The 26,639-nt window shown below is 40.5% G+C and overlaps 1 protein-coding gene across 1 annotated transcript in view; it reads left to right on the forward strand.

Moving 5' to 3' along the window:
* Positions 1-26,639, forward strand: part of DSCAM (Down syndrome cell adhesion molecule) — an 853,542-nt gene that overhangs the window by 556,170 nt on the left and 270,733 nt on the right. Inside the window, exon 10 of the mRNA XM_010835014.1 lies at positions 24,044-24,322. Coding sequence (XP_010833316.1) covers positions 24,044-24,322 — 279 coding nt within the window. The remainder of the gene's footprint in view (positions 1-24,043; positions 24,323-26,639) is intronic.

Consider the following 26,639-nt stretch of genomic DNA (forward strand, 5'->3'; position numbering starts at 1 on the left):
AGAATGAAGCAGGACAAAGGGTAATAGAGTTTTGCCAAGAGAATGCACTGGTCATAGCAAACACCCTCTTCCAACAACACAGGAGAAGACTCTACACATGGACATCACCAGATGGTTGACACCGAAATCAGATTGATTATATTCTTTGCAACCAAAGATGGATAAGCTCTATACAGTCAGCAAAAACAAGACCAGGAGCTGACTGTGGCTCACATCATGAACTCCTTATTGCCAAATTCAGACTTAAATTGAAGAAAGTTAGGAAAACCACTAGACCATTCAGGCATGACCTAAATCAAATCCCTTATGATTTTACAGTCAAAGGGAGAAATAGATTTAAGGTACTAGATCTGATAGACAGAGTGCCTGATCAGCTATAGACAGAGGTTCATGACCTTGTACAGGAGGCAGGGATCAAGACCATCCCCATGGAAAAGAAATGCAAAAAAAGCAAAATGGCTGTCTGGGGAGGCCTTACAAATAGCTGTGAAAAGAAGAGAAGAGAAAAGCAAAGGAGAAAAGGAAAGATATAAGCATCTGAATGCAGAGTTCCAAAGAATAGCAAGGAGAGGTAAAAAAGCCTTCCTCAGCGATCAATGCAAAGAAATAGAGGAAAACAACAGAATGGGAAAGACTAGAGATCTCTTTAAGAAAATTAGAGATACCAAAGGAAGATTTCATGCAAAGATGGGCACAATAAAGGACAGAAATGGTAGGGACCTAACAAAAGCAGAAGATATTAAGAAGAGATGGCAAGAATACACAGAAGAACTGTACAGAAAAGAGCTTCATGACCCAGTTAATCATGATGGTTTGATCACTCACCTAGAGCCAGACATCCTGGAATGTGAAGTCACGTGGCCCTTAGGAAGCATCACTACAAACAAAGCTAGTGGAGGTGATCGAATTCCAGTTGAGCTATTTCAAATCCTGAAAGATGATGCTGTGAAAGTGCTGCACTCAATATGCCAGCAAATTTGGAAAGCTCAGCAGTGGCCACAGGACTGGAAAAGGTCAGTTTTCATTCCAATCCCAAAGAAAGGCAATGCCAAAGAATGCTCGAACTACTGCACAATTGCACTCATCTCACATGCTAGTAAAGTAATGCTCAAAATTCTTCAAGCCAGGCTTTAGCAAAATATGAACCGTGAACTTCCAGATGTTCAAGCTGGTTTTAGAAAAGGCAGAGGAACCAGAGATCAAATTGCCAATATTCGCTGGGTCATCGAAAAAGCAAGAGAGTTTCAGAAAAACATCTATTTCTGCTTTAATGACTATGCCAAAGCCTATTTTCCACAATAAACTGTGGAAAATTCTGAAAGAAATGGGAATACCAGAGCACCTGACCTGCCTCTTGAGAAACCTATATGCAGGTCAGGAAGCAACAGTTAGAACTAGACATGGAACAACAGACTGGTTCCAAATAGGAAAAGGAGTCTGTCAAGCCTGTATATTGTCACCGTTCTTATTTAACTTATATGCAGAGTTGCCGAGGTCCAGCCCCAGCTGATCCAGGGTATTCGAAGTGGAGACAGCGTCGGCGACTTAATTTAAATATTCATCAAAGATATAAAGAGTAATAGAATGAAGATAGCTCAGTAGGAAAATTCAGTGGAGAAAAGAGGCTGAGTAGCCTGGTTTACGTGGAAAATCAGTATAACCTGAGACACCAGGTTAGCTCTGACCTCGGAGGCCGCAGGCGCCCTCTCGAATAGCAGAAGGTGCCCCACCTTAGACACCTTCTCGAGTGGGTCTTAGAAGCCCAGGCAAGTAAATGGTCGCAGAGGACCTCCGCGCTCCAGATGCAGACTCAGCTGGAAATTGAGGAAAAGAATGACATGGGGAGACCAAGCTTTGGTGAGCAAGGCCCGTAGCTTTATTTTCAACAGGGGCTTTTATACCCTAAGTTACACATAGAGGATAATAGGGGATGCAAAGTCAGTAGTCTTTGATCCTTATCAAAAACCAGGGTTTCTTTCCTGCAAATTTATCGTATACAAATGGTTTATGTGATTTACGTCATCTTCTGGCCAGAAGGCCTATTAACATTTTATGACTCTTGACAAAGGTTTGTCAACCATAAGACTTATTTTTTCTAAGAGTAAGTATTTTAAGGTTTGGCACCATCCTCCAAAGGTGTTAGATAAAATTGCATTCCTATAGGGCAGAGGTGTAATGGGTTTACAACAAAGGAAAGAATTTATTACCTTAAGGGTCTAAAGTTGCTAACACCAAGGCCACTACTTATTTTTTCTACATACCAACTATATTAATTAATTCACATTCAAGGATACAATACAGGGGATGTGGAAACTTGGCAGCAAGCATTGACTCATCAATGAAATCTTTTACTAGTTTTATTCTGACAGTTTCTAACTCTCTGAGAGGCTCTAAGCTATTTGAATATCTTAAGCTTCCTGTGCCTCTCGAGGCTGGGAGACTGCATAGCTGTAGGAGTCCAGGTAAACTTGTCAGGTGAGTTAGAGAGCTATCTGAAGGGTTTAGATTTAAACACTCCTAATGCCCAGCAACTTTATTAATTGGAGCTGTAAGTTAACTCTTTGTCAGAGAGAGCGAGATGTTGGTGGGGGACAGCCCCCAGTAAAGTCAGAGGTGAGAGCACAAAGCAATAAAGTAGGCAGACTCTGGTTTTTTGGGGGGTAGATGTTCAAGAATATCCAGGGGGACTCCTGAGGCTCGATCCTGCCTTTGTGTATGCCGAGCCTCCTTCCTCATGACCTTTGTCACGAGTGGAGCACCTCTCACCGGCTCCCAAAACAGAGTACATCATGAGAAATGCTGGGCTGGAAGAAGCACAAGCTGGAATCAAGATTGCAGGGAGAAATATCAATAACCTCAGATATGCAGATGACATCAGCCTTATGGCAGAAAGTGAAGAGGAACTAAAAAACCTCTTGATGTAAGTGAAAGAGGAGAGCTTAAAGCTCAACATTCATAAAACTAAGATCATGGCATCTGGTCCCATCACTTCATGGGAAATAGATGGGGAAACAATGGAAACAGTGTCAGACTTTATTTTTCTGGGCTCCAAAATCACTGCAGATGGTGACTGCAGCCATGAAATAAAAGACGCTTGCTCCTTAGGAAAAAAGTTATGACCAACCTAGACAGCATATTAACAAGCAGAGACATTACTTTGCCAACAAAGGTCCATCTAGTCAAAGCTGTGATTTTTCCAGTGGTCATGTATGGATGTGAGAGTTGGAATATAAATAAAGCTGAGTGCCTAAGAATTGATGCTTTTGAACTGTGGTGTTGGAGAAGGCTCTTGAGATTCCTTTGGACTGCAAGGAAATCCAACCAGTCCATCCTAAAGGAAATCAGTCCTGAATATTGATTGGAAGGACTGATGCTGAAGCTGAAACTCCAATACTTGGCCACCTGATGCAAAGAACTGACTCATTTGAAAAGATCCTGATGCTAGGAAAGACTGATGGTTGGAGAAGGGGACGACAGAGGATGAGATGGTTGGATGGCATCACTGACTCAATGGACATGAGTTTGAGTAAACTCTGGCAGTTCGTGATGGACAGGGAGGCCTGGTGTGCTGCAGGCCATGGGGTTGCAAAGAGTTGGACATGACTGAGAGAATAAACTATAATAAGGTAAGATGGAGATAGCAGAAATGCAGTAGAAGAAGCCACAGTATTTAGTCCTTGATATTTTATTTTATTTATATTTGTAGCACTTTCCAGTTGTTCTTTGAGACAGATTTTTGTCGTGTCCTGCTTCATTCACATTGATGGAAGAAGCTGGTGTCACCTGTACCCGTTCCAACTCACGGTAGTGACCCCTTTGTTCTGTAGCCTACCAGACACACTCTTCCATAGGATCTGGCCTAAAGACCTGATCTGCTTTCACTGCAGGTTTTGGTCACAGGCTGCGTCTTCTCTGCTCTGTGACTCCAGTCATCTCACACAGCTGCTGTTGGTGCAGTTGGGGAAATGAACGCCCATTAAAAATGGTGCTGAGAATGGATCTGCCCTCCCCCATCTCTCAGTGAACAGCCAGGAGCATAGTCTAAGGACAGCATTATTCAAAGGCTCCTGACAGCTAATGTCACTTGGCCCAGGCAGAGCTGCTGCTGTGTCCACAGAAACAGCCTTGGCGGTGTCACCCATCACACACTTTGTGACTGACGTTTGCTCATTTGCCATTCCAGCTGGAGAACCATCAAGCTCCAGCAGCTTCCAAGCCCAGCTCTCTCAGGGAAGAAAAGGCTCTCCCTCTTTGTCATTTTCGCTTTCTTCCATTCTTCTCTCTCTGGCTACTGCAGTCATTTATAATGTTATTCATAGAAAACACAACATTTCAAGGTCATTTTTCTCTTTTCGATTCCTCATTTACCATTGGGCAATGTTTCATTTAAGGGCTTATTTGCTAGGGTCTTGTGTGACCATAAATTTTAGTCATTTGCAAAACTCTCATATTGATTTTCAACAACTATTTACAGAGTGTATAGTTTCTATTGTGAATAATACAAGAGAGAACAGATCTGATGGGGAAGCATAAGGACAATATAGTAAGTATGTGACATTGTTGTGGTAATTTATGATTTCAAATGGGAACTTAAGTTCTCTTTGTTAATGTAACATTAGTGTGGCAAAGGAAGCCTGATTAAGTGGGAATTTTCACCATCCCTCTTTTTAAACTACCAAAGAAGCACTCAAGTTTTAATGTGCTTAAAAGTGAAAAGTGAAAGTCGCTCAGTCATGTCCGACTCTTTGCGACCTCGTGGACAGTACATGGGATTGTCCAGGCCAGAATACTGGAGTGGGTAGTCGTTCCCTTCTCCAGGGGATCATCCCAACCCAGAGATGGAACCCAGGTCTCCCTTACTGCAGGTGGATTCTTTACCAACTGAGCTACCAAGGAAGCCCTTAACTTAACTGGCTGTGTTTATTCACCTGACTTGAGGATCTGTGCTCTCAAGCTTCCAAGAAGAGAAGTTGTTTACTTTGGTTAGGATGTCAAAATTGAGCTCCACACTTAGCTGGAGTGCTTGATTCAAACAGGTTTGTCCTGGAGGTAGTTTGCTCTGTAATTTTTCTTCCATTCTGGAAAATGAAGCTGGTACTTCTCTTTATTTAGGGAAACACTTCTTTTTTTTTTTGTAACAAATAATATTTCACATTGCTTTCCTCTAAGTAGAGGAAAAGAAAAAGAACACATTTTTTATTTTCTGTAAAGTCAAAGAATGCAAATTTTTACCCAGTTGGAGTTAAAATTGTAGGAGAAATAATGTTTTGCAATATTTGCTATGCCTGTTAGATGTAAGAACTTCAAGGGAAGACTTAAGTAGAGATGGAAAGGAAGAAAAAATGACAAGAAAATTACTTATACTTTCTTTGCTTGACACACAGTCAGTCTGTCTGTAGATTTATACATATGTATGTGCACACATACACACACTCAGAAAAAAGACTTAGATAGTGTTTAAGTGATAATGCTTTGATAACATTTTAAATCAGAAAGAACAACTCTCAATTATTCAGACTCATTCAATATGGACTTCCACAGACACAAGTGATTGTCAGAATATTTAAGTTTAACAGAATTTTGTAGTTTATTCACATGTAATATGTGACATAAATATTTGTGTATATTACATTTATTTATAAATGTAAAGATATTATAAAGTATTTGTATGTGCTAAAATCTTGTATAAGCATTTTCATATTATTTGCATTTTGTATTATAAGCATTTTGGATATTCATTTGTACATGGACATAAATAAGTATATAAAATGTATGCCTACATATATGTAAAAAGATGATACAAGGATAGAACCTTAGGAATATAAATAACTTAAGGTTCATGTAGACGTGATTCTCAACCTGGCCTTTGACTGTACTCAAATTTTTCCAGATTGTCTGCACAGGATTCCTGCAGTGCCCCCAGTGAATTCTTACTCCATTCTGATTCTGCTTGGCCTTGATGACCAGACATTTTTTTCCTCCTGTTGAATGCAAATCTGTCTTCTCTAGTTCTTCCCTTTCTTTCTAGTCCCATTGTTTTGCTCTGGGACAACTTGGAGAACTTTCTCCTTCCCTGTAGAAACTACCAAAAAGAGGGCAGTAGGGAGCCAGTGCCCTGCTATCTTTAATATCCTCTTTGGTTCAACAAGCCCAGAAACGAGTTTCCTCTGCAAGGACACACATTAGCATTAATATGCTTTCACAGAAACACAGCTCTCTTGGAATGGTCTGATGTCTGAAAGAGGGAAAGGAGAGGACCACCTCTACCCTGAAGACAAGACTTTGTTGAAACCCATGTCCCCACTGTTGAGACATGCCTCTGGGCTCACGAACAGACACCCAGGTGCCAATTGGCTGGATGGGAACTTCATTCTGTTTTGTCAGTATTTGGTTTCTTCCACACTTTTCTCATCAGTTCATACAGATTCCCTATTTTGTTGTACCTTTTAAAAAAAACTGTTCACCAGTTCTGGTATTATTCTTCCCTATTTCACGTGCTCAGTTGCTGAGTCATGTCCAGCTCTTTGTGATCCCGTGGACTGTAGCCTGCCAGGGCTCTCTACCCATAGGATTTCTCAGGCAAGATTATGGGAGTGGGTTGCCATTTCCTCTTCCAGGGCATCTTCCTGACCCAAGGATCATATCCAAGTCTCCTGTGTCTCCACCATTGGCAAGCAGATTCTTTACCACTGCACCATCTGGGAAGCCCATTCCATAGTCACGTATTGATGTTTATTTAATATATTTATTTTAAATCTATTTTCAATGACCTTATTAAGATATATATGAAAATGTGTATAATAAAAGCATAAAAGTAAACACTTAGGTTGTCTCCTAGACCTTTGACTGTCTACATGAGTGCTACAATGAATGTTCTTGGAGATGTGCCTAGGTGCAGGATTAATACTGATATAGGAGAAGACTCTGGAGAGTCCCTTGGACTGCAAGGAGATCCAACCAGTCCATTCTAAAGGAGATCAGCCCTGGGTGTTCTTTGGAAGGAATGATGCTAAAGCTGAAACTCCAGTACTTTGGCCACCTCACGTGAAGAGTTGACTCATTGGAAAAGACTCTGATGCTGGGAGGGATTGGGGGCAGGAGGAAAAGGAGACGACAGAGGATGAGATGGCTGGATGGCATCACTGACTTGATGGACGTGAGTTTGAGTGAACTCCAGGAGTTGGTGATGGACAGGGAGGCCTGGCGTGCTGCGATTCATGGGGTCGCAAAGAGTCGGACACGACTGAGCGACTGAACTGAACTAACTGAGGACAGGAAATAAAATTGTTAGATCATAGAATTTAACTTAATTTCACTAGCACTCTCCAAAATTCCTATACTAGTTTATGGTGCCCCCAGATATGTGTGAAAAGTCACATTTCCCTATATCTTTGCCAGTAATTAGTATTATCTACCTTTCTAATTTTTGCAATATAATGGTTGTAGTGTTTTGTTTTTTCATCCATCACTGGTTAGGTTGAGCATCTCTTTACACTATTTAGGTTTTTGGGTGTTCCATCTATGAATTTTTTTTACCCATTTTGCCATAAATCTTCTTGCTGTTTCTTCCTACTTCGCTATAATTCTTTAATGTACTTGTGAATCACTTGTTACAGATTAATGGTTGTGAATCTATTTTCCAAGCTCTCTTGACTCTATATTTGATTGACTTCATGGAGATCTTGTTTAAGAAGTCTCTGAGCTCACAGAAGATACATCCCTACATTTTTTTCTCTGTATTTGCTCTATGTTGAAATTCCACTGTCTACAGTTGACATTGAGGATTATAGATATAGTAGAAATGGGTGTCCAATTTTTTATTTATTGATTCAGTATTTCTAATATCATTTATTAAATGACTCATGCTTTTCACTCTTCTCCATATATTGAGATATCATAGTCAGAGATCTCTTTCATTCTGTGAAATGTATTGACTCTTTCTTTATGGATATTTCATCTATTTTTATAAATGTCTGTTTTTTCATATATTTGTTGGGCATAAATTTGTCCATGTTAGATCAAATTTGTTGTTCAGTCACTCAGTCGTGTCCAACTCTTTGAGACCTCATGAACTGCAGCTTTCCAGGCTTCCATGTCCTTTACTGTCCCCCTGAGTTTGCTCAAATTCATGTGCATTGAGTCCATGATGCCATCCAGTCATCTCATCCTCTGTCACCCTCTTCTCTTCCTGCCTTCACTCTTTCCAAGCATCAAGGTCTTTCCCAGTGAATTGACTCTTCACATCAGGTGGCCAAAGTATTTGAGCTTCAGCTTCAGCTTTAGCATCGGTCCTCCTAATGAATATTCAGGGTTGATTTCCTTTTGGATTAACTGGTTTAATAACTTTATTATATCACCTCTGTAGCTTTGCAACTTTTTATTCCTTTCATTGATCAGTGATCAAAGTGGGTGCTAATATTACCAAATAAAATACCAAATATAATTGATTTATCTATCTTTTACTATAGTCTGTTATTTTTTGTTTTGTATTATCTGTTATGGGCTTCCCTGGTGGCACAGACAGTAAAGAATTTACCTGCAATGCGAGAGACCTAGATTCAAACCCTGTGTTGGGAAAATCCCCCTGGACAAGGGAATGGCTACTCATGCTAGTATTCTTGTCTGGAGAATTCCATGGACAGAGGAGCCTGGCAGGCTATAGTCCATGGGGTCACAAAGAGTTGGAAATGACTGAGTGACTTCCACTTTACTTTTACTTATTATCTGTTATGTGATTGAAAACTTGCTCTTCTTGCCTTCTTTGTGCCTGGTAGACCTTTTCTGATTTCTCCAACTCCTGCTTTTCTGTAGCTTTATGTTTTGTGGTGTTGCTTGAGCCCAATTTTTAATCCAGTGTGTGTGTGTGTGTGTGTGCGCGCATAATATAGATAGGCTTTTGATGCATGTTTAATACAAAATGTTTATTTGAAATAATTTTATGTCAATAGTTGTTTTAGTCAGGTTATTTTATATTTTCCATTTACTCTCTATTTCCTGTTATCTCTCTTGACTTTGCACTGAAGGGGATCACTCAAGTACAGATAATGGTCATAAATATGCTGCAATCATATCTCCAAGCACATGAATGTCCTTGTACTCACTATTCAATTCAGTGAAAGAATTCATTGATTTCTTAAAGAAAGAGCCAGTTGCTCATAATATATATTGATCTGGACAATAAAAACCTTGTTTCTATAGAACTGAATCTTCCAAGTTGTCTACAAGTGAAAAAAAGAAAAACTTGGATGATTTCACTCTGTCTTTCATTCAAAGAAGCAGAACTTGTCAATTCAGGAAACCGTCTTGTCTGAGCCATATCAGCAGGACATAGAGACTCAGAGAATGGCCCTGGTGGAGGGACATGCAGTTGGCTGGAAGTATGGACAGGGGTGGTCTATATAATTAGCCTTGCATACATCATGCTGATGTGAATTCTGAGTGGATGGAACATAGACAGATATTTCATTGGTCTATTTTCAGGTATTTCACAATATTCTTTCTTCATTAAATCACTAATTAAATGCCCTGAAATTTGCCAAAATAATTTCATTGACTTAGAGCTTCATTGAAATACGTTAATTACCTTTATTATATCTTGGTCTTCTTGATGACATATTTCATACAAATACAGCCCTTGAAGTCAGATATGATTAATATCCAGGCTTCTAAAGAAGGATGACATTTCCTAAGTCAAGGTCATGAAAAATACTTCTCATATAAACACATTGTAATTACTAGCAATTCTTGTAAAGAAGCTAATTGGGAAAAGAAGATAAGCTTCAAAAATGAATGCCAGTGATTTTCTGAATCTTGGCCATCCCTGTCATTTAGCCTGGCCGTCATCACTTCTAGTTGGAGTCTTTGGCTTGGCCTGCCTTAATAGTCTATATGAATAAAAATAAAATAAGTACAATCCATCTGGATATGTCTTTTCCACCTGGGTTCATATAACATGAGATATGTTTCATCTTATTTATGCCATTGTGATTCAAATGTTTTTTCTTTAAATGTTAGAGATGCAAATTAGTTTGGGTTAATCAGAAAACTACTCAGTTTTATTACCAAGTCTCTATGTAAACATGTTATTGCCTCCAACCAGGGGAAAAGGAATCTGCTTATAGCCTCAGTCCAAGGTAACTCTAATTGTTGAATATGGAAATCCTCATGAATTCTGAAGTTGTACGTCATTTAAAATGTTACAGATACTGTTTCAACAGAATCTGTGTGTGCATCCTGAGTCGCTCAGTCGTGTCAGACTCTTTGTGACCCCATGGACTGTAGCCTGAGGGGCTTCTTTGTCCCTGGGATTCCCCAGGCAAGAATACTGGAGTGGGTTGCCATTTCCTCCTCCAGGAGATCTTCCCAATCCAAGGACTGAGCCCACATCTTCTGTGTCTTCTGCATTGGTAGGTAGATTCTTTATCACTGAGCCCCCGGGAAGCCTTTCAACATAATATAGTTATGAGTATAAAACACCTTCTATGAAAATCCTTGAAGAAATGTCTCATATGGTTGACAAGAGTACAGGTGATCCATTTTTCTTGAAAGTGCTTTGGAAGGAGATGCTGTCATGTTTCCCATAGCTCATGTTAGTGTTTTATTTCCCCAAATTTCAAGTAGTTTGTCTTTTCTCTTTGTATCTAATACGTATCTTTCCAGCGCATGGAAACAATAGTTCTTGTTTCTCATCATTTTCTTTCTACATTATGCCTTAAGGATTTTTTCCCTAAAATATTTTAAGTATATTTTCCACCATGTACTTATTCAGTAATTTTAAACATTTTCTTAGTTCCTCTTACTTTTCTACTTATGTTGTCATATTTATGGCTCTGTAGTTCTTCTCACAATCTGGTGGTCCAACATAGACTTGCTACATAAGAATGACCTTGTTTACAAATCATAGTACAAGAGTTTGATACTCTTATCACTGATTTATTCCAAAGTTACACTAATCTTATATTAACTGTGCTACTTGATTGGATTGTATTTATGAGCCCTACCTTTGCTACAGCTTCATCTACTGGAAACCCATTATCCAGTATATGCAATATGTGTATGTGTTTGTGTGTGTGTGTGATTTATTTTTTAATATTTGCCAGGTTTTCTTGTATTTTTGTGGCACAGTGGTAACGAATCTGCCTGCCAATGCAGGATATGCAAAAAACATAGGTTTAGTCTCTGGTGGGTCAGGAAGATCCTCTGGAGTAGGAAATGGCAACCCACTCCAGTATTCTTGCCTGGAAAGTTCCATGGACAGAGGAGTCTGGCAGGCTGCAGTGCAAGGGGTCATAAACAGTCGAACATGACTGAGCACACACACAGAGTCTTGTATTTTTAAGTTAAGTCTTCTGGGATTTCTTGAGTTCTAATTCAGCGGTTGGCATTGAGTTCTTCCTCAGTTCTTGCTATGTGATATATATATATATATATATATATATATTTACTGAGCTCATGAATATGCATTACCCCAAAGACAAAGTTCTGTTCAGAACACTGTCTGGACTTGGGACAGGCAAATGAGCAAGATAAACAAGTGAATAAGCAGACTTTTTTTTAAGGTAATAAGCAGCAAAAAATGTCAACTATTTTTTCCCTTGCTTTTGTCATCCCTTTTCTGTTCTGCAGAATAAGAGGAAAATACTGATAATCACATACAGCTGGGTCTTATTAAAAGAGAACCCAGCACACATGATTCCCCCAGTGACAATCTAAAATGAATAAAAGTGATTTGGATGGATGGATGAATGGACAGATGGATTGATGAATAAATGAATGGATGGATAGACGGATGGCTGGATAGATGAATGGATGAAGTATACAGAGATGAGATTACAAACAGACCTGATTTTATTATGAAAAATAGATCAAATTTTCGTTTTAGATGAAGCTAACTATTGCAGGTTGTGTTCTTCAGGGAACAGTCTCTAAGTTGGAGTTTAGTGGGCAGGATGTTTACCAGGGAGTGTCCTTATCATTGACACCTGGGAAGGAGAGGCAAGGAGAAGGACTGGGCACAGGGAGAAGATGAGTTGTAATGCAGGCATATGGCAGCCTCATCTGATTAAGCAGGAGTCTCTGGAGAAAGTGTTTCTTCAAAGTCGTCCTGGGTTTGGGCAAAACTGCCCTCTTCAGTCACTCAATGGATACAGGCCACCAAGGATCTCTGCAGCTGGGACATTTTTGAAGTGGCTGATGGCTACTGGGTACCCCCCTGAGGTCACTTGCAGATTCTGGGGCCTATGTCTTTAAAGTAACCTGGGCCATGTGTCTTCATGTACTTCACATCCTACTACTTATACAAATGTTAAACAGCTATAGATATGCATGATAAACACCTTTACCTAAAGATGTTTTCATTAAATTGCTCCCCCTTTCTCTAATAACATCATCTAATATTTCAAATAAGAACTAAAGTTTGTCACAGTGCATGATAGGATCGTAATTAGACTAGATCTTTGTCATCAAAATGTTTAATTCAAAGGATGTCTTTGTCTTCTATTACTTCTTTAACTTGTTTATTATTCAGGTAATATCTGTGCATCTACTGTTAATGAGATCAAGTAATAATAGGATGGTCACTGCTGACACAGGATTGGGGTCAGTGGGAGGACCGATGAAGAAATAAGCATAATGCTGGGGGAGGGAGCAACTGCCTTGAGAAAGGGAGCACAAGATGAGAAACAGCATGTTTCAGCTAGCTGGGTAGAGAAATAAGAAAGTCACTGATTTCAAAACAGTGTCATCATTGAAATATATGGGAGCTATTTGGACAGCAGAGGAGATGGATATTTAGCTAGGTCTGGACAGAAAGTCTAAAATCAGAAGACAGTTTCCAAGAGAAATGGAGCTGAGTATTAGAGGCATGCACAGCTTGAAAAAAAAGTCTCCAAAGGAGGTACCAATGCAGTTGAGTTATAACACTTCAAGCCAGTTGGGGTGAAATGGGGCCTCGTGGGTTGGGGGGGACAGAAAGAGGGACAGGGTGTAGCCTTCACATTCACAGTCAATGTTCCTGAACCAGAGGGTACTTGCTCAAGGCAAACCTTGAGAGACAGTATCCGGTCTTGTAGCATTCAGTGTCTCCTGCGGGATTTTGAAGGCAGTAACATGATTGACGGAGAGATTTACAGGAGTGTCTTAGAAAAAGTAATCTGATTGAGGTATGTGAGATGGATTACAGTGCAGAAGGAAAAGAATGAGAAAGACCGATTAGGACAGGATTGAAAAGTTTTCATAAAAGATGGTGATAGTGTGCTCAGGAACAAAAGAGCCAGATGCAAGAGGTACTGAGAGATGGAGTAACTAGACATCACAGCCCAGGGAGAGAGATGAAGGCAGCGAGAGATGAATAGCTAGGAATATCATATTCCATTCCATTCTATCCTACTCTATATAACATTTATTCAATAACTTTTATTATTCTGAACTTCTTGCGGCTGGGAGATTTTACTAGAGAATTGAAAGTGAAAGTGAAGTCACTCAGTCGTGTCCGACTCTTTGCAACCCCGTGGACTGTAGGCCACCAGGCTCCTCCGTCCATGGGATTCTCTGGGCAAGAATACTGGAGTGGGTTGTCATTTCCTTCTCCAGGGGATCTTCCCGACCCAGGGATTGAACCCAGGTCTCCCGCATTGCAGGCAGATGCTTTAACCTCTGAGCCACCAGGGAAGCCCTAGAGAATTGAAGGGGAGGCTTGAATGAAAAGGAAACAGGACACATTTGGGCTGGGATCTGAAATCCTCTGAGACATCCAGGTGAAGATCGTAGCAGACAACTGAACATGCAGTCAGGAAGCTTGAGAAGGAGTTTTGGGTGAAGAGGTAGATGAGGCAGTCCATAGCGTGGAGCTGACACCTGGGATGAAGGGTGTAGGTGGGACCATCAGAGAAATAGAGGGAGAGGAAGCGAGGCTGGGTCACCGAGGGACAGTGTCTCCATTAGGAAGGGGCACAACCCATTCCAGTATTCTTGCCTGGAAAATCCCATGGGCAGAGGGGCCTGGTGGGGAAGAGTCTATGGGTTGCAAAGAGTTGGATACAACTTAGAAACTAAGCAACTGAGTAAAATAAGGACCAGAATTCTACATAGAAAAAAATACACATTAGGAGATAACACCAGAAAAGGAAAGAGTTCCAACTCTTTGGGAAAATTACAATATAACCTGAGAAAAGATATGTTTTATCATAGTAACATCTACAGCAGATGATGTTCTAACAACAGTAGGACAAGTTCACGGAGACCGAGGACAGTAGGGGTTCATCTCATGTGAGAATTGTGAAGTTCATGTTTGTGGTTTTGCATGTTTATTTCAATTGCAAATAGGCAATTTCAAGTCAAGGCAGGTTTCTTGAACCTAGGACTTTCTGAAATTGGGATAAATGTGTGTGATTTGGTCCCATTATTGTTTTCTGTCCATGAGGGAGAAGGTTTATCATTTAGAATGAAGCCAGAGCTAGTAACCTCTGAGACACCAGTTTACTGTTTTTGCTATGACACTTGTCTTAGAAAGTACTATTGACAGAGATATGTGTGCTCCTTTGAGTATGCCTACAACAATTCACGGGTGTGAACATCTCTACATGCACCCAAGCCTCCTACTTAACTTAATGTGATCATTTCAATTTCTGGCTAAACAATTAGCCTGTTTAAGTAACCTGTTTAATTTAGTATGTTTTATGTGGTTTGGGCTGTTGCAAATATGCCCAAGACACAACTCCCTAAAGGAAATTTAAAGATGGACCCTGAAGGCCGTCCTGCCCCCTAGATGGACATGCCTCTCTCCTTTGCCCTTCCACCCAGCAGTAGCCCCAGAGAACACCCTACTGGCTCACTCCTGCTTTTTATTTCTAGGTCAGTGTTTGGGTGTCCGTTAATATCAGCCCATGTTTATGTGCACATCCAGAAGCTTCTGTTTACTTAGCACCTGCTGGCCCCGAGCAATGCCCTCCTCACTTCTGCATCAGACCCTCCCAAAGTTCTCTGCCCTGTGCCCTTCTCCTCTGGCAGGCATGAGCCAAGGACCTGGAGCCTAATTCGTGGTGAGCCAGGAACAGCTCTGGCAGCTAATGACCCAGAAGTTGCCCAGTTCAGTGTTTCTGATGGCCATACGTGAATAAGCAAGCCTAGGTCTTGACTTTATCTCCCAACTTGCCCTACCAGCAGGGGGAGAAATGGCTCAGTGGATCCGCGAGTTAGAAGTCCGGGGACCCTAGGACATGTGGCATATAGTATGTGTGTATGGAAAGTATTTGTTGTTGGGAGAACATGAATGCAAAGAGTAAAGTGATGGGTATAGTAATAGATATATTAGACAATCTCAGAGGGTTTTGTAGACTGGGTGAAAGGTCTTGGAAATTATACTTTAGGACTCCTCAGAGGTTTTCAAGAGGGCTTTGCATTTCAAAACATTTTTCTGGTGGATATGTGAGAAATGCTTTTCAGAGAGAATAAAATAATTGTTACTTTGGTACAGGTGCAAGGTGAGAGAGAACTCTGGCAGCTGACGTAGCAATGTATAGAAAGATTCTGATTCAAAAGAGATTTGAACACAGAGCATCAAGCTGAGCTGAGCTCCCTGCACTGTTCATCGAGTCCCCACCATCTTTGTTTCTCACACGGCAGTGCACGTACATCCATTCCCATCTCCCAGTTCATCCCGCCCCCAACCCTCCTGTGTCCACCCGTGTTCTCTACGTCTGCATCTCTGTTCCTGCCCTACAGATAGGTTCATCTGTACTATTTTTCTAGATTCCACATCTATGGTTGTTAATATAGGCTGGGACGTGGAGGAGGGTGGTCCAAGAAGGAGGGGATATATGTATACATACAGTTGATTCACTTCGTTGTACAACAGAGACTAACACAACAGTGTAAGACAGTTATACCCCAATAAACAAAGAGATTTAGACAAGAACATCTTGAGGGATTTAGTGATTTATTAGCTGATAAGATTGAGAACAAGACGGAAGTATGTGTGACTCTCAGTTTCTAGATGTAGTGGCCAGTCAGCTGTGTGCTGCTTAGTCCATTCATTATAATTAGGTTATCAACTTCCTTGGCCACTCGGCTAATCAGGCTGCATAGGACCTCACCTTCATCCTTCCTGTCTCACCATCTTGTCATTGTTATGTCTTGAACCGATCTCCCTTTTTATTCATCACTTTTGGATTGTCTCATGTGCAAAGTGTAAACACATCCAGGGTACATCATCACTCCTTAAAGGTATTTTCAAAAACTGTTGCGCAATCAAGATATATCTATATAGGGCCCTATTTATTCCACTAGTTGTAGAAAATAATAAAAAGATAAAAATCGATGTCTCCTGCCTCCTGGGTCATTCTGCTTAGGAAACAGCCCTGTACATAGATCTTTCTATTCACATGAGTCATACATTTCATTATAGAATCTTGAACAACAGGCTCTTGGGGTGGATGGAGAAAGACGTTAATGGTGTTGTGTGAACAGAGTGGAGGATTGTGTCACACAGTCAGTGATCTACTTTTCTAGACTTGAGAGCACACTGCAATGTTGCAGAATTGGACAATAACCAGTCTTATAGGTAGACAGTCCATTAACCAGTGTGCTCAACCCACAAGTCACACGTGTTCATCATCCTCACAGTTTTCAGGCCACAGCTTGTACCTGGATGAGTCTACTCATCCAGAGCCCTGAGTCTACTTAGGTTCCAGGCATCCCTGGTGGGCATACAGACCCTGAAATGGGTGTGTAATTGGGACTGGACTCTCAGGGACCAGCCATGGGATTTGCATGCCCATAATGGTCAGTGTTAGGAGATGCGATTTTTGGAGATTTTGTGAAACACATAAGATGTTATAAAAAAATAAAAAATAAAACCTTCTTAACAGTTGGGAAGAAAGGACTTGTTAAACAGAATAGAAAAAAGAGACGGGAAAATTAAAGTATCTGCAGCCATGACTCAGAAGACTTTGGCTTGAGGCAGTCTCTTTAAACAGTCTGATACTGAGAGCTGTCAACCTGAGACTTTTGTATGGAGACTCATGGAGTTCAATTACAGAAATGGAATGACAAAATGTGGAATTGATGAAATTATATATGGCAACGGAAAAAGAGCCTCACATGTCTCAACGTGTATGTAATGCATTTGATTTTCCCAGTGAATTATGGGCCTTGGGACAAAAAGAGGAAAAAAAAAAGAGGAAGAGGAAAGGAGGAAAGATGCTAAAGTGAGCTACCTGTGTGTACCACCTGGGCTCTGGGGCCGCATGTTACATAAAGCCCGCCACTGACACTCTTATGAATTGTTTCACCATCATTGTTTTACATGTGAAGAAATGGAATCAGAGAGTTAAAAAATAAAAAAACTGGGTCAAGGACTTCTCTGGTGGTCTAGTGGTTAAGAACCCACCTGCCAATGCAGGGGACACAAGTTCAGTCCCTGGTCCAGGAAGATTCCACTTGCCTTGAGACAGTGAAGCCTGTGCACCACAGTTACTGAAGCCCACATGCTAGAGCCCATGCTCAGCAACAAGAGAAGCCACCATATAAGAAGCCCAGGCACTGTAACTGGAGAGTAGGGGGCCTACTCTCACACAACTAGAGAAACCTGTGCCCAGCAAGGAAGAGCCAGTGCAGCCAAAAATAAAATAAATTGAATGAATGAATGAAAAAAGAAAACTGTATCAAGATAACACTGCTAAAACTACCCACAACTGGCCAACACCCAACTATGTTTCTTTTAATATGCTTTAATAAACTCTCCTCCAGGTGGGGTTGGGGGAGAGAAGTAAAAATTGTTTTGTACCCTCTGAAAAAGAATATACGTTTAATTTTTGAGGGGCAAGACAGAAATATATTAGCCTGATTTCATGTTCTTGCTATGCATTTAGAAAGAACAAGAATCTAGATTAACATTTAGTCTAAATTAACACAGCATTAGAGAATGGAACCCACACCATTATGTAGAATGAAATCCACAAAACTGATAAGAAGTGACCTTGAGCAGATATTTACAAACTACATAAGAAGGATATGTGAAAACCTGCTGCAGGTTACATTTATAATTTCTGCTCCTATAATGCGACAGTGTTTCATTATCAATAAGATTCAGAGAATTTACCTTAGAAAATGAGGCAATGAATCTGATAAAGTAAGTGATGCGCCTAAAGCTGGTGATTTGACTTCACCAGAATAATTACAAGAGATTTAGAACCCCTTGGTGTACTTCTTGTCTCCAATTTTGTATCTTATAAATAAAAAATATAAAATATTGGACCCTTTCAAATATTTCTGAGCATTTTCTACAGCAGACTTGCATTCACAGCTGAAGCAAAGGAGACAGCATACGTAGTAAGAAGTGACATGTTTGACACATAGGTTTTTAAATTTTAATTTGCACTAAAAACGTGCATCCCAATGTAATGTGGCAAGCGAAACAAGAAGTCACAAAGCTAATGTTAGCATTATTCTGGGAAAATGACTTTTCCCTCGAACTAAATCCTTCCTCTCATCATGTAAAATTTTAACTATCTTGGATACCTTTTTTTAAAAATAAATATGTTCTGAAATATTTTAGATATTATTTTTCCCCATTTAATATATTAACAATAGCTTATGAGTCAAGAGTCTTAATTATGCACCTTGATATTGTATTAACTGCAGAAACACTGGCTGTGAAGAGCAGGGTGCCTCAGCGTAGACTCTGGGCCAGCTGCTGTGTGTGCTGTGGTTGCATCTGCTCTTTGTATTTATGCTTCGTTTCTGCCTCACATTAACCTTACCTATTGTGGCTTCTTACTGAGCCCTTGTCAATATGCCAATTCTCAGCATCCAGTTGAGACCAAGAAATGAGATAATAAGAGTGCTGCAAAAGTTTAAAATACAATGTTCAGAGTGAGGGATTGTCCTCTGAGTGACGTGAGTGAGGGCTAGTGCCTAGGCTTCCTTTTGTATTATTATTGACATGAAGAGCCAACTCATTGGAAAAGACCCTGACGCTGGGAAAGACTGAAGGCTGGAGGAGAAGGGGGCGACAGAGGACGAGATGATTGGATGGCATCACCGATTCAATGGACGTGAGTTGGAGCAAGCTCCGAGAGATGGTGAAGGACAGGGAAGCCTAGTGTGCTGCAGTCCACGGGGTTCCAAAAAGTGGAACAGGACTGAACGACTGAACAACAACAATTGGAGTATAATTGCTTTACAATGTTGTGTTACTTTCTGCTGAACAACAGCATGAATCAGCCGTATGTATACATATGTGCTCTCCCTCTTGGACCAGGCTCCTGCCCCCGCATCCCAGCCATCACAGAGTACTGAGCTGAGCTCCCTGTGCTATACAGCAGCTTCCTACTGGCTCTCTATTCTACATAGAGTGTGTGTGTGTATATATCCCACCTTACCCTCCTCTGCCCGAGTCACATGTCCATTTTCTACATCAGAGTCTCTATTCCTGCCCTGCAAATTGGTTCATCTGTGCCATTTTTCTAGTTTCCACAAATATGCATTACTATATGATACTTGTTTTTTCTCTTTCTGACTTCACTCTGTATGGAAGATTCTTGTTCCATCTACATCTCTACAAATGACACAATTCCACACCTTGTTTATGGCTGAGTAATATTCCTGGGCTTTCTGACATTTGTTTTCACTGCTTTGGGGTCTTTATTTCCAGCAGTGTCACTTTATGGATAAATATTCTGAAATTTATTTCTGAAATTATAATTATATGTCCTAGAGTTCTATAAACCAATGAATTACAGATATTTTAGAATTATGGAAAGCATGAATTTTTAAAAATGAATTCTCCTGTGGCTACTTCTTTTTTTTAATAGCCAATTGATTTTTTATGTATTATGGTTTTTAACTCCTCAGAGAACTCATTACTACACATTTTTTCCTGTTTTTATTTTTTTATTTATTTTTAATTAATTAATTTATTTTAATTGGAGGCTAATTACTTTACAATATTGTAGTGGTTTTCGCCATACACTGACATGAATCAGTCATGGGTGTAGGTACTTCTTGCCTCCATTCTTTGCAAATGATATTCACATGCCATTTTTCTATGCTGTGAGCTTCTTTTGCTGTGAAGAAGACACTCCTATATTTAATGAGTATTGACAGCCTACACCCCATATTGTTTTCTGATTAAACAGATAGGTTGAAAGGTATCTATCTTATCTTTCTTTCTTGATCTGGGGTTTAGAAAGTAAGTCCTTATCTATTTCTTTCCTCTCCCATTATAACTGATAAGAAAGGTGGAGTCCTGTACCTTGTCCAGTTGTTTCACTTTGGTGTTCCATTGTTGTTGTTGTTTTTGTTTTGTTTTGTTTTTTCCCTTCAGTAAAGGCCTGGTGCAAGGCAACCAATTCAGGTGCATGTGAAGTTCTGTTAACCCCTATGTTAACTCATCCACTGCTCATAGAAGCCCCCACCCTGCCACCTTGATTTACAAATAAGGAAACTGAGGCACAGAGAGAGGGCTAATTGTTAAGTCATGCAGGACTCATTGCCACTCCATGAATTGTAGCCTGCCAGGCTCCTCTGTCCATGGGATTTCCCTGGGTACTGGAGTGGGTTGCCATTTCCTTCTCCAGACTAAAATGACACAGCCAGACTTAAACCCAGGGAGTCTGGCTCCAAAGTTGATTTACCTTAGAAAAATGATCTCCAGTTCAGATAAGAAGCACCCAGCCAGCAATGGGTGCCTAGGTTCATCTGAGAAGACTCACAACTAGGTTTCTGTGTGTAAGAAACCAAAGAATTGTCTTGGAAAATTACTGGCAAGCTAGTCTTACCTAACAGCTTACACCTGGAGAGTCCCTATGCTAACAGGATGTTTGGAAAGAAATAAACTATAGTCTTTGTTGAGAAACATGGACTTAGGATGGGAAGGGAGAAGAAAGAATATGGGACTTAGGCAATGTCTGGGAACATTGTAACCCCACAATATTCAGCCAGTGAGGAACTGGGGAGGGGTCTGTGCTCCAGAGGATAAAAGTGCTTGCTGTAATGTCCCAGGGGTGCCTGCCCACCCAACACCACATCTTTCAAGACCATCATTAGAAGTCTTGCTTTCACTGTGTAAAAACAAACAAAAAGAAACCAAAGAAGAGGAAATGCAGTTACTTTTTATTTTAAAGATGTCAGTTTATTACATGCTAATATTACACGTGGAATAAACATTTGTGACACTTGGGGCAAGATTTAGAGAAATACAAACACTCTTGGTACAGCTTGGCACTTTCCCCACCTCATGACAACCATGAACAAACCAAGCGTAATTCAGCTTGATCTAAACAGGTTGTAGGCTGTCAATACTTATTAAATATGAGAATGTCTTCTTACAGCAGGAAGAATTTACAGGATAGAGAGTGTTAGTCACTCAATCATGTCTGACTCTTTGCGACTTCATGGACTGTAGCCTGCCAGGCTCCTCTGTCCATGGAATTATTCAGGCAAGAATACTGGAGTGGGTGACCATTCCCTTCTCCAGGGGATCTTCCCAACCCAGGGATCAAAACTGGATCCTTTGCACTGCAGGCAGATTCATTACCATCTGAGCTACAGGGAAGCCTGTACAGGATAAAGGGCTCTTTTTTTCAAGAACAGAGGCAAGGCTTAGCTACAGAGGAATCAGAGTGTAAAGAGAAAACAGAAACAAAATCCATACTACCTACATTTGTAAAATAGCACTAACTCAATGGTTTGTAATTACCAGGTAGAACCCATCCTGAGATCTTTGTCTCTTAGCATCAGACCAACTTGTTGCAGACCCAAAGTTCTATTAATAACTTCACATTGAGTATCCACAGCAGTTTTGACACTGACTATGCTTGTGTGTTGGAGAAGGCAATGGCACCCCACTCCAGTACTCTTGCCTGGAAAATCCCATGGACGGAGGAGCCTGGTGGGCTGCAGTCCATGGGGTCACTAGGAGTCAGACACGACTGAACGACTTCACTTTCACTTTTCACTTTCATGCATTGGAGAAGGAAATGGCAACCCACTCCAGTGTTCTTGCCTGGAGAATCTCAGGGACGGCGGAGCCTGGTGGGCTGCCGTTTATGGGGTCGCACAGAGTCAGACACGACTGAAGCGACTTAGCAGCAGCAGCAGCAGCATGCTTGTCTGTACCTTTGGCTGTTTGTTTACTTGCTTGTTTCTCTGGTAAGGTCTAACTTGAGCCACCTGCTTACTGATTCTGGCTGTATTTGCAATTCTGAGTTCTAACTTCCCACCTCCTCTAGAAGCGTGTGTGTGTGTGTGTGTGTGTGCGCGCGCGCATGCACGTGTGCTTAGCTGCTCAGTCATGTCCAACTCTGCAATCCCATCGACTGTAACCCACCAGGCTCCTCTGTCTGTGGAGATTCTCCTGGAAAGAATACTGGTGTGGGTTGCCATGCCTCCTCCAGAGGATCTTCCCAACCCAAGGATCGAACCCATAATACTAAATAACAGAAAAGCCACTGCTATGCTTTGTTAACATAGCAGCCTATGACTATGCATGCATGACAGCTGTACCGGGTAGAGATGGTATATCATGTTCATTGCTGTCTGACATACTGACATACAGTGCAATATTGAGCACATACTAGCTGCTCAAAACCCACTCCAGTGCTCTTGCCTGGAGAATCCAAGGGACGGGGGAGCCTGGTGGGCTGCCGTCTATGAGGTCGCACAGAGTCGGACAGGACTGACGCGACTTAGCCGCAGCAGCAGCAGCAGTAGCTGCTCAAAAAACACTTCTTCAGTAAATGAATGAATGACTGGTTTCCATTCAGTTGTTTCTTAGCTGGATTCCTTACATCTCCCCTGAGTTGATAATGAAATGAAACTATGACTGATTTAATGAATAAATTCTGCAGACATCCTGCTATTTCATAATTTCATTTTATGAAATCACCTAGCATAACAAGTGGCTTACATTAAGTTATATGGGCTTAAAATCTTAATAATCTATGAATAACTACCCCAAAAGACTGATAGGAAGAGCACATTGTCAGGTTGCCCATGACCTCATGACCAATAAGTAACCAAAGGAGAATCCAAAATTGGCTCCTCTGGTGCCATTTTGACTATTTTATGATGCTGATACCCTGTGAGGCCATCTAGGAAGCTGCCAAGAAGAATGATCCTAAGTCAAGAGGGAAAAATAAGAGTGTATTAGGGAAATTAAATGAAAACATAGCATTCCAAATGGAGTGTGGCTGTGTCCATGGCTGGCTGAGCTGAAGGTTATAACCTTATCTTCAGTAGCAGCACATGTCCTCAACTCAGAAAACTGACCACGGACCAGTTCATAATATAAGATCATGGGCAAGGAATGTGCAAAATTAAGGGGGTACAGAGGAAACTCAATGGACATGAATCTGAGCAAATTCCAGGAAATAGTGAAGACAGGGAAGCCTGGCATGATTGTCCATGAGGTCACAGAGTCGGACACAACTTACTGACTGATAATAACAAGAACTGAGTAACTGTGCAATTATCCTAACATAAACATTTTAAATTAACATTTGCTATTGGCTGGATATTGGATATTTTAAAAGTATTTAATAATAAAACTGAAATCTCTTTCTTCAATAGACCTAAGTATGTTTACTAAAAACGTGTGGAATGGATTGAAGGGAAAACAGTAATTGTAAAGTTAGTATTAGCAAGGCAGGAAAGAAATCTCTTGAACACATTTTTAAAAGCTTCCAAGAGAAAGCCAATCCCAAAGCCATCTTTCAAGGCATTTACACTGAAAAATGCAGAACCTGAAGTATTTCCTTTAAAAAATGATTATTGAATTTAAAACATTTTTATCAAAATAATTAGATTAAGCATATTTTCTGCAGTATTAATACAAATTAACCCATGCTTATCATTTAGAACAATAAGAAAATTCAAAGAACAGGAGAGCCCTATTTCAAATCTTCTGCTAGTTCATATATGTGTATGCTGTAGCAGTGACTTGTATTGCTCTTTCAATGTCATGCAAGAGGGTTAAAGAAAAGAGAATGTAGAGTAATGACAGTTCATTATCATCTTTCCTTTATTACTTCTTCTTTTCTTTCAGTTCCACCTTTTATCCAGCCTTTTGAGTTTCCAAGGTTCTCCATCGGACAGCGGGTCTTCATCCCGTGCGTTGTGGTCTCAGGGGACTTACCCATCACCATCACCTGGCAGAAAGATGGCCGGCCAATCCCAGCAAGCCTTGGGGTGACCATTGACAACATTGACTTCACAAGCTCCTTAAGGATTTCCAATCTTTCCCTGATGCACAATGGGAATTATACCTGCATAGCCCGCAATGAGGCAGCAGCTGTGGAGCACCAAAGCCAGCTAATTGTGAGAGGTAAGGAGGGACTGAGGCTGTGTGGCATCCATGCAGTCAAATTCAATAACGCTCGTCAATGGTGTTTCCTTGAAATATTCAAAGTAACTAGAATTCCCATTCAAACACACACACACACACACACACACATACACACAGCTGTAGGAACCAACTATGAACTCCTCTAAACTCCAAACCAAGGTTTAATTGATATTTACCTAAAATATGAAATTTCAAAAATTAGCCAAGAAGAAATGTGTGGATGAAGATGTGGGGTCCATGGGATATATTTCTTGAAATAGGGCTTCCCTACATTAACCCAGTGATAGTTGAGGCCCAAAGCTCATGAACACATGCTGTGTTGAATTTACCTTATAGCACTTTTTGTATTATCATTTAGACTGATGGTTTTAAAAATACTATTTGTCAAAATCATATATCACAGTTTTTCTAAAGTCAAAACATATAAGGTAGCTTTTATATGTTTTTGTTTTCTAGTTTCTAAAATGTAGTTTTCTTTTCTTCATCATTTCTGTTGAGCATTAAATCTCTCATTATCTGCGAAGGGTACTGAAACATCTATTAAATTAAGTGAAGTATGGCAAAAATTTATGAAAAAATTGAAAGAAGGTAGTTTAATTTGCAGAAAATTTTTCTAGGGCTCTCAGTGAGCCCGAAATGTAAGCTCAAGTCTCATTTCACATCTCTGCCCAGATCTCCTAATTCTCATTAAGGTTCACATGCATTACCTGCAAAATGAGAAGCTAGTGTTCTCCAGTGTCTGTGGAGCATGGATGTTCTGTGACTTCATGCTTCTTCTAGAGGTGTATGTGTTCATCTACCCATACAATACTCACCCACATTGCAGAAGTAATTGTATGAAATTAAAGATTTATATTAATGTTGACTATTTGCATTTTGGGGCTTCACAGGTGACACTAGTGGTAAAGAAAGTGAGTGAAAATCTCTTAGTCATGTCTGACTCTTTGTGACCCCATGGACTGTGGCCCACCAGGTTCCTCTGTCCATGGGATACTCCAGGCAAGAATACTGGAGTGGGTTACCATTCCCTTCTCCAGGGATCTTTCTGACCCAGGGATTGAACTGAGGTCTCCTGCACTGCAGGCAGATTTTTTACCTTCTAAGCAAGAACCTGCCTGCCAATGCAGGATTTTAAAGTTCTCTAACACAGGGCTCTCATCATAGTTATCAAGAGGGATGGATTCCATTACCTTCAAGACAGTCAGTAGATCTGAGCAAACTCTTTCTTGAGCTGTAGATTCCCAAGTCCTTTCTCAGACCTGGCACCTGGTCTCCATGACACTTCTCCTTCCTTTCTGCTGAAAAGTAATGCCCATTCTGGCTAGTTGGCAACAGAATAAAGTGAAGCATACTTAGAATTCATATGAAGAAACCAACTTTGTATTTGTGAAAAAGAGTTTTCCCGAGTAAATCAGAACATCTACCTTCAATTAGATACAAACCAAAGGCACAAATGGCCTTATACTAATAAAATTAGGAGCAATGATTTTTTCCCCAGTTTTGAAGATACATAAACATGGAAGCTGCTCCAGTACTGCTTCCCAAATGCTTTCTTATGAGAAGAACTGACTCTCACTATCATTTGAAAGGTCAAAACAGGGAGTACATCAGCCTGACTCTGATATAATCTACTCTGAAGGATCCAGGTCAGAGAAGAAAAATGCTAGATGAAAATGTACACGAGTGTTCTGTGATTTGCTTGACTTTGCAGGAAAGGCAGGTGAACTTTTTGACCAAGGCAAAAGTCAAGTGACCTGGAATTGAGCTCAGCCAATCAGGATAATGCAGATGACCATAATCTGATTAGTGTCTCTCTGTGGCTGTTTTAAAAAATATGTTAAATAAGCTTCTGTGAAATTAACATTGAATCACTAGTTGGATAATACAGCCCTGAGAAAGAAGATGTGCTTCACAAGTAGGTCAGTAGCTGGAGAAATAGTCAAGGACAAAATGATGTGGGGCACTGGTTTTCAATCTGGACTTCACTATGAAATCTCCTGAGAGATTTAAGAAAACACTGATGACTATTTTCTAGTCCTAACTAAACACACGACCCTATGGACTGTAGCCTACCAGGCTCCTCCATCCATGGGATTTTCCAGGCAAGAGTACTAGAGTGGGTTGCCATTTCCTTCTCCAAACTAAACACAAGTAAATCACCATCTCTGGGAGCAGATCCATCTCCCAAATCTCTGGGGCATTATTCTTTCTTTTTTTAAATTCAAAAATCATCTGTTAATGATTCTTGAATTTTTTCACATATTAAAATTACCTGGGGAGCTTTAAAAAATGCCTG

The sequence above is a fragment of the Bison bison genome, unplaced genomic scaffold, assembly GCF_000754665.1.
Source record: "Bison bison bison isolate TAMUID 2011002044 unplaced genomic scaffold, Bison_UMD1.0 scf7180017864037, whole genome shotgun sequence".
Taxonomy (NCBI): Eukaryota; Metazoa; Chordata; class Mammalia; order Artiodactyla; family Bovidae; genus Bison; species Bison bison.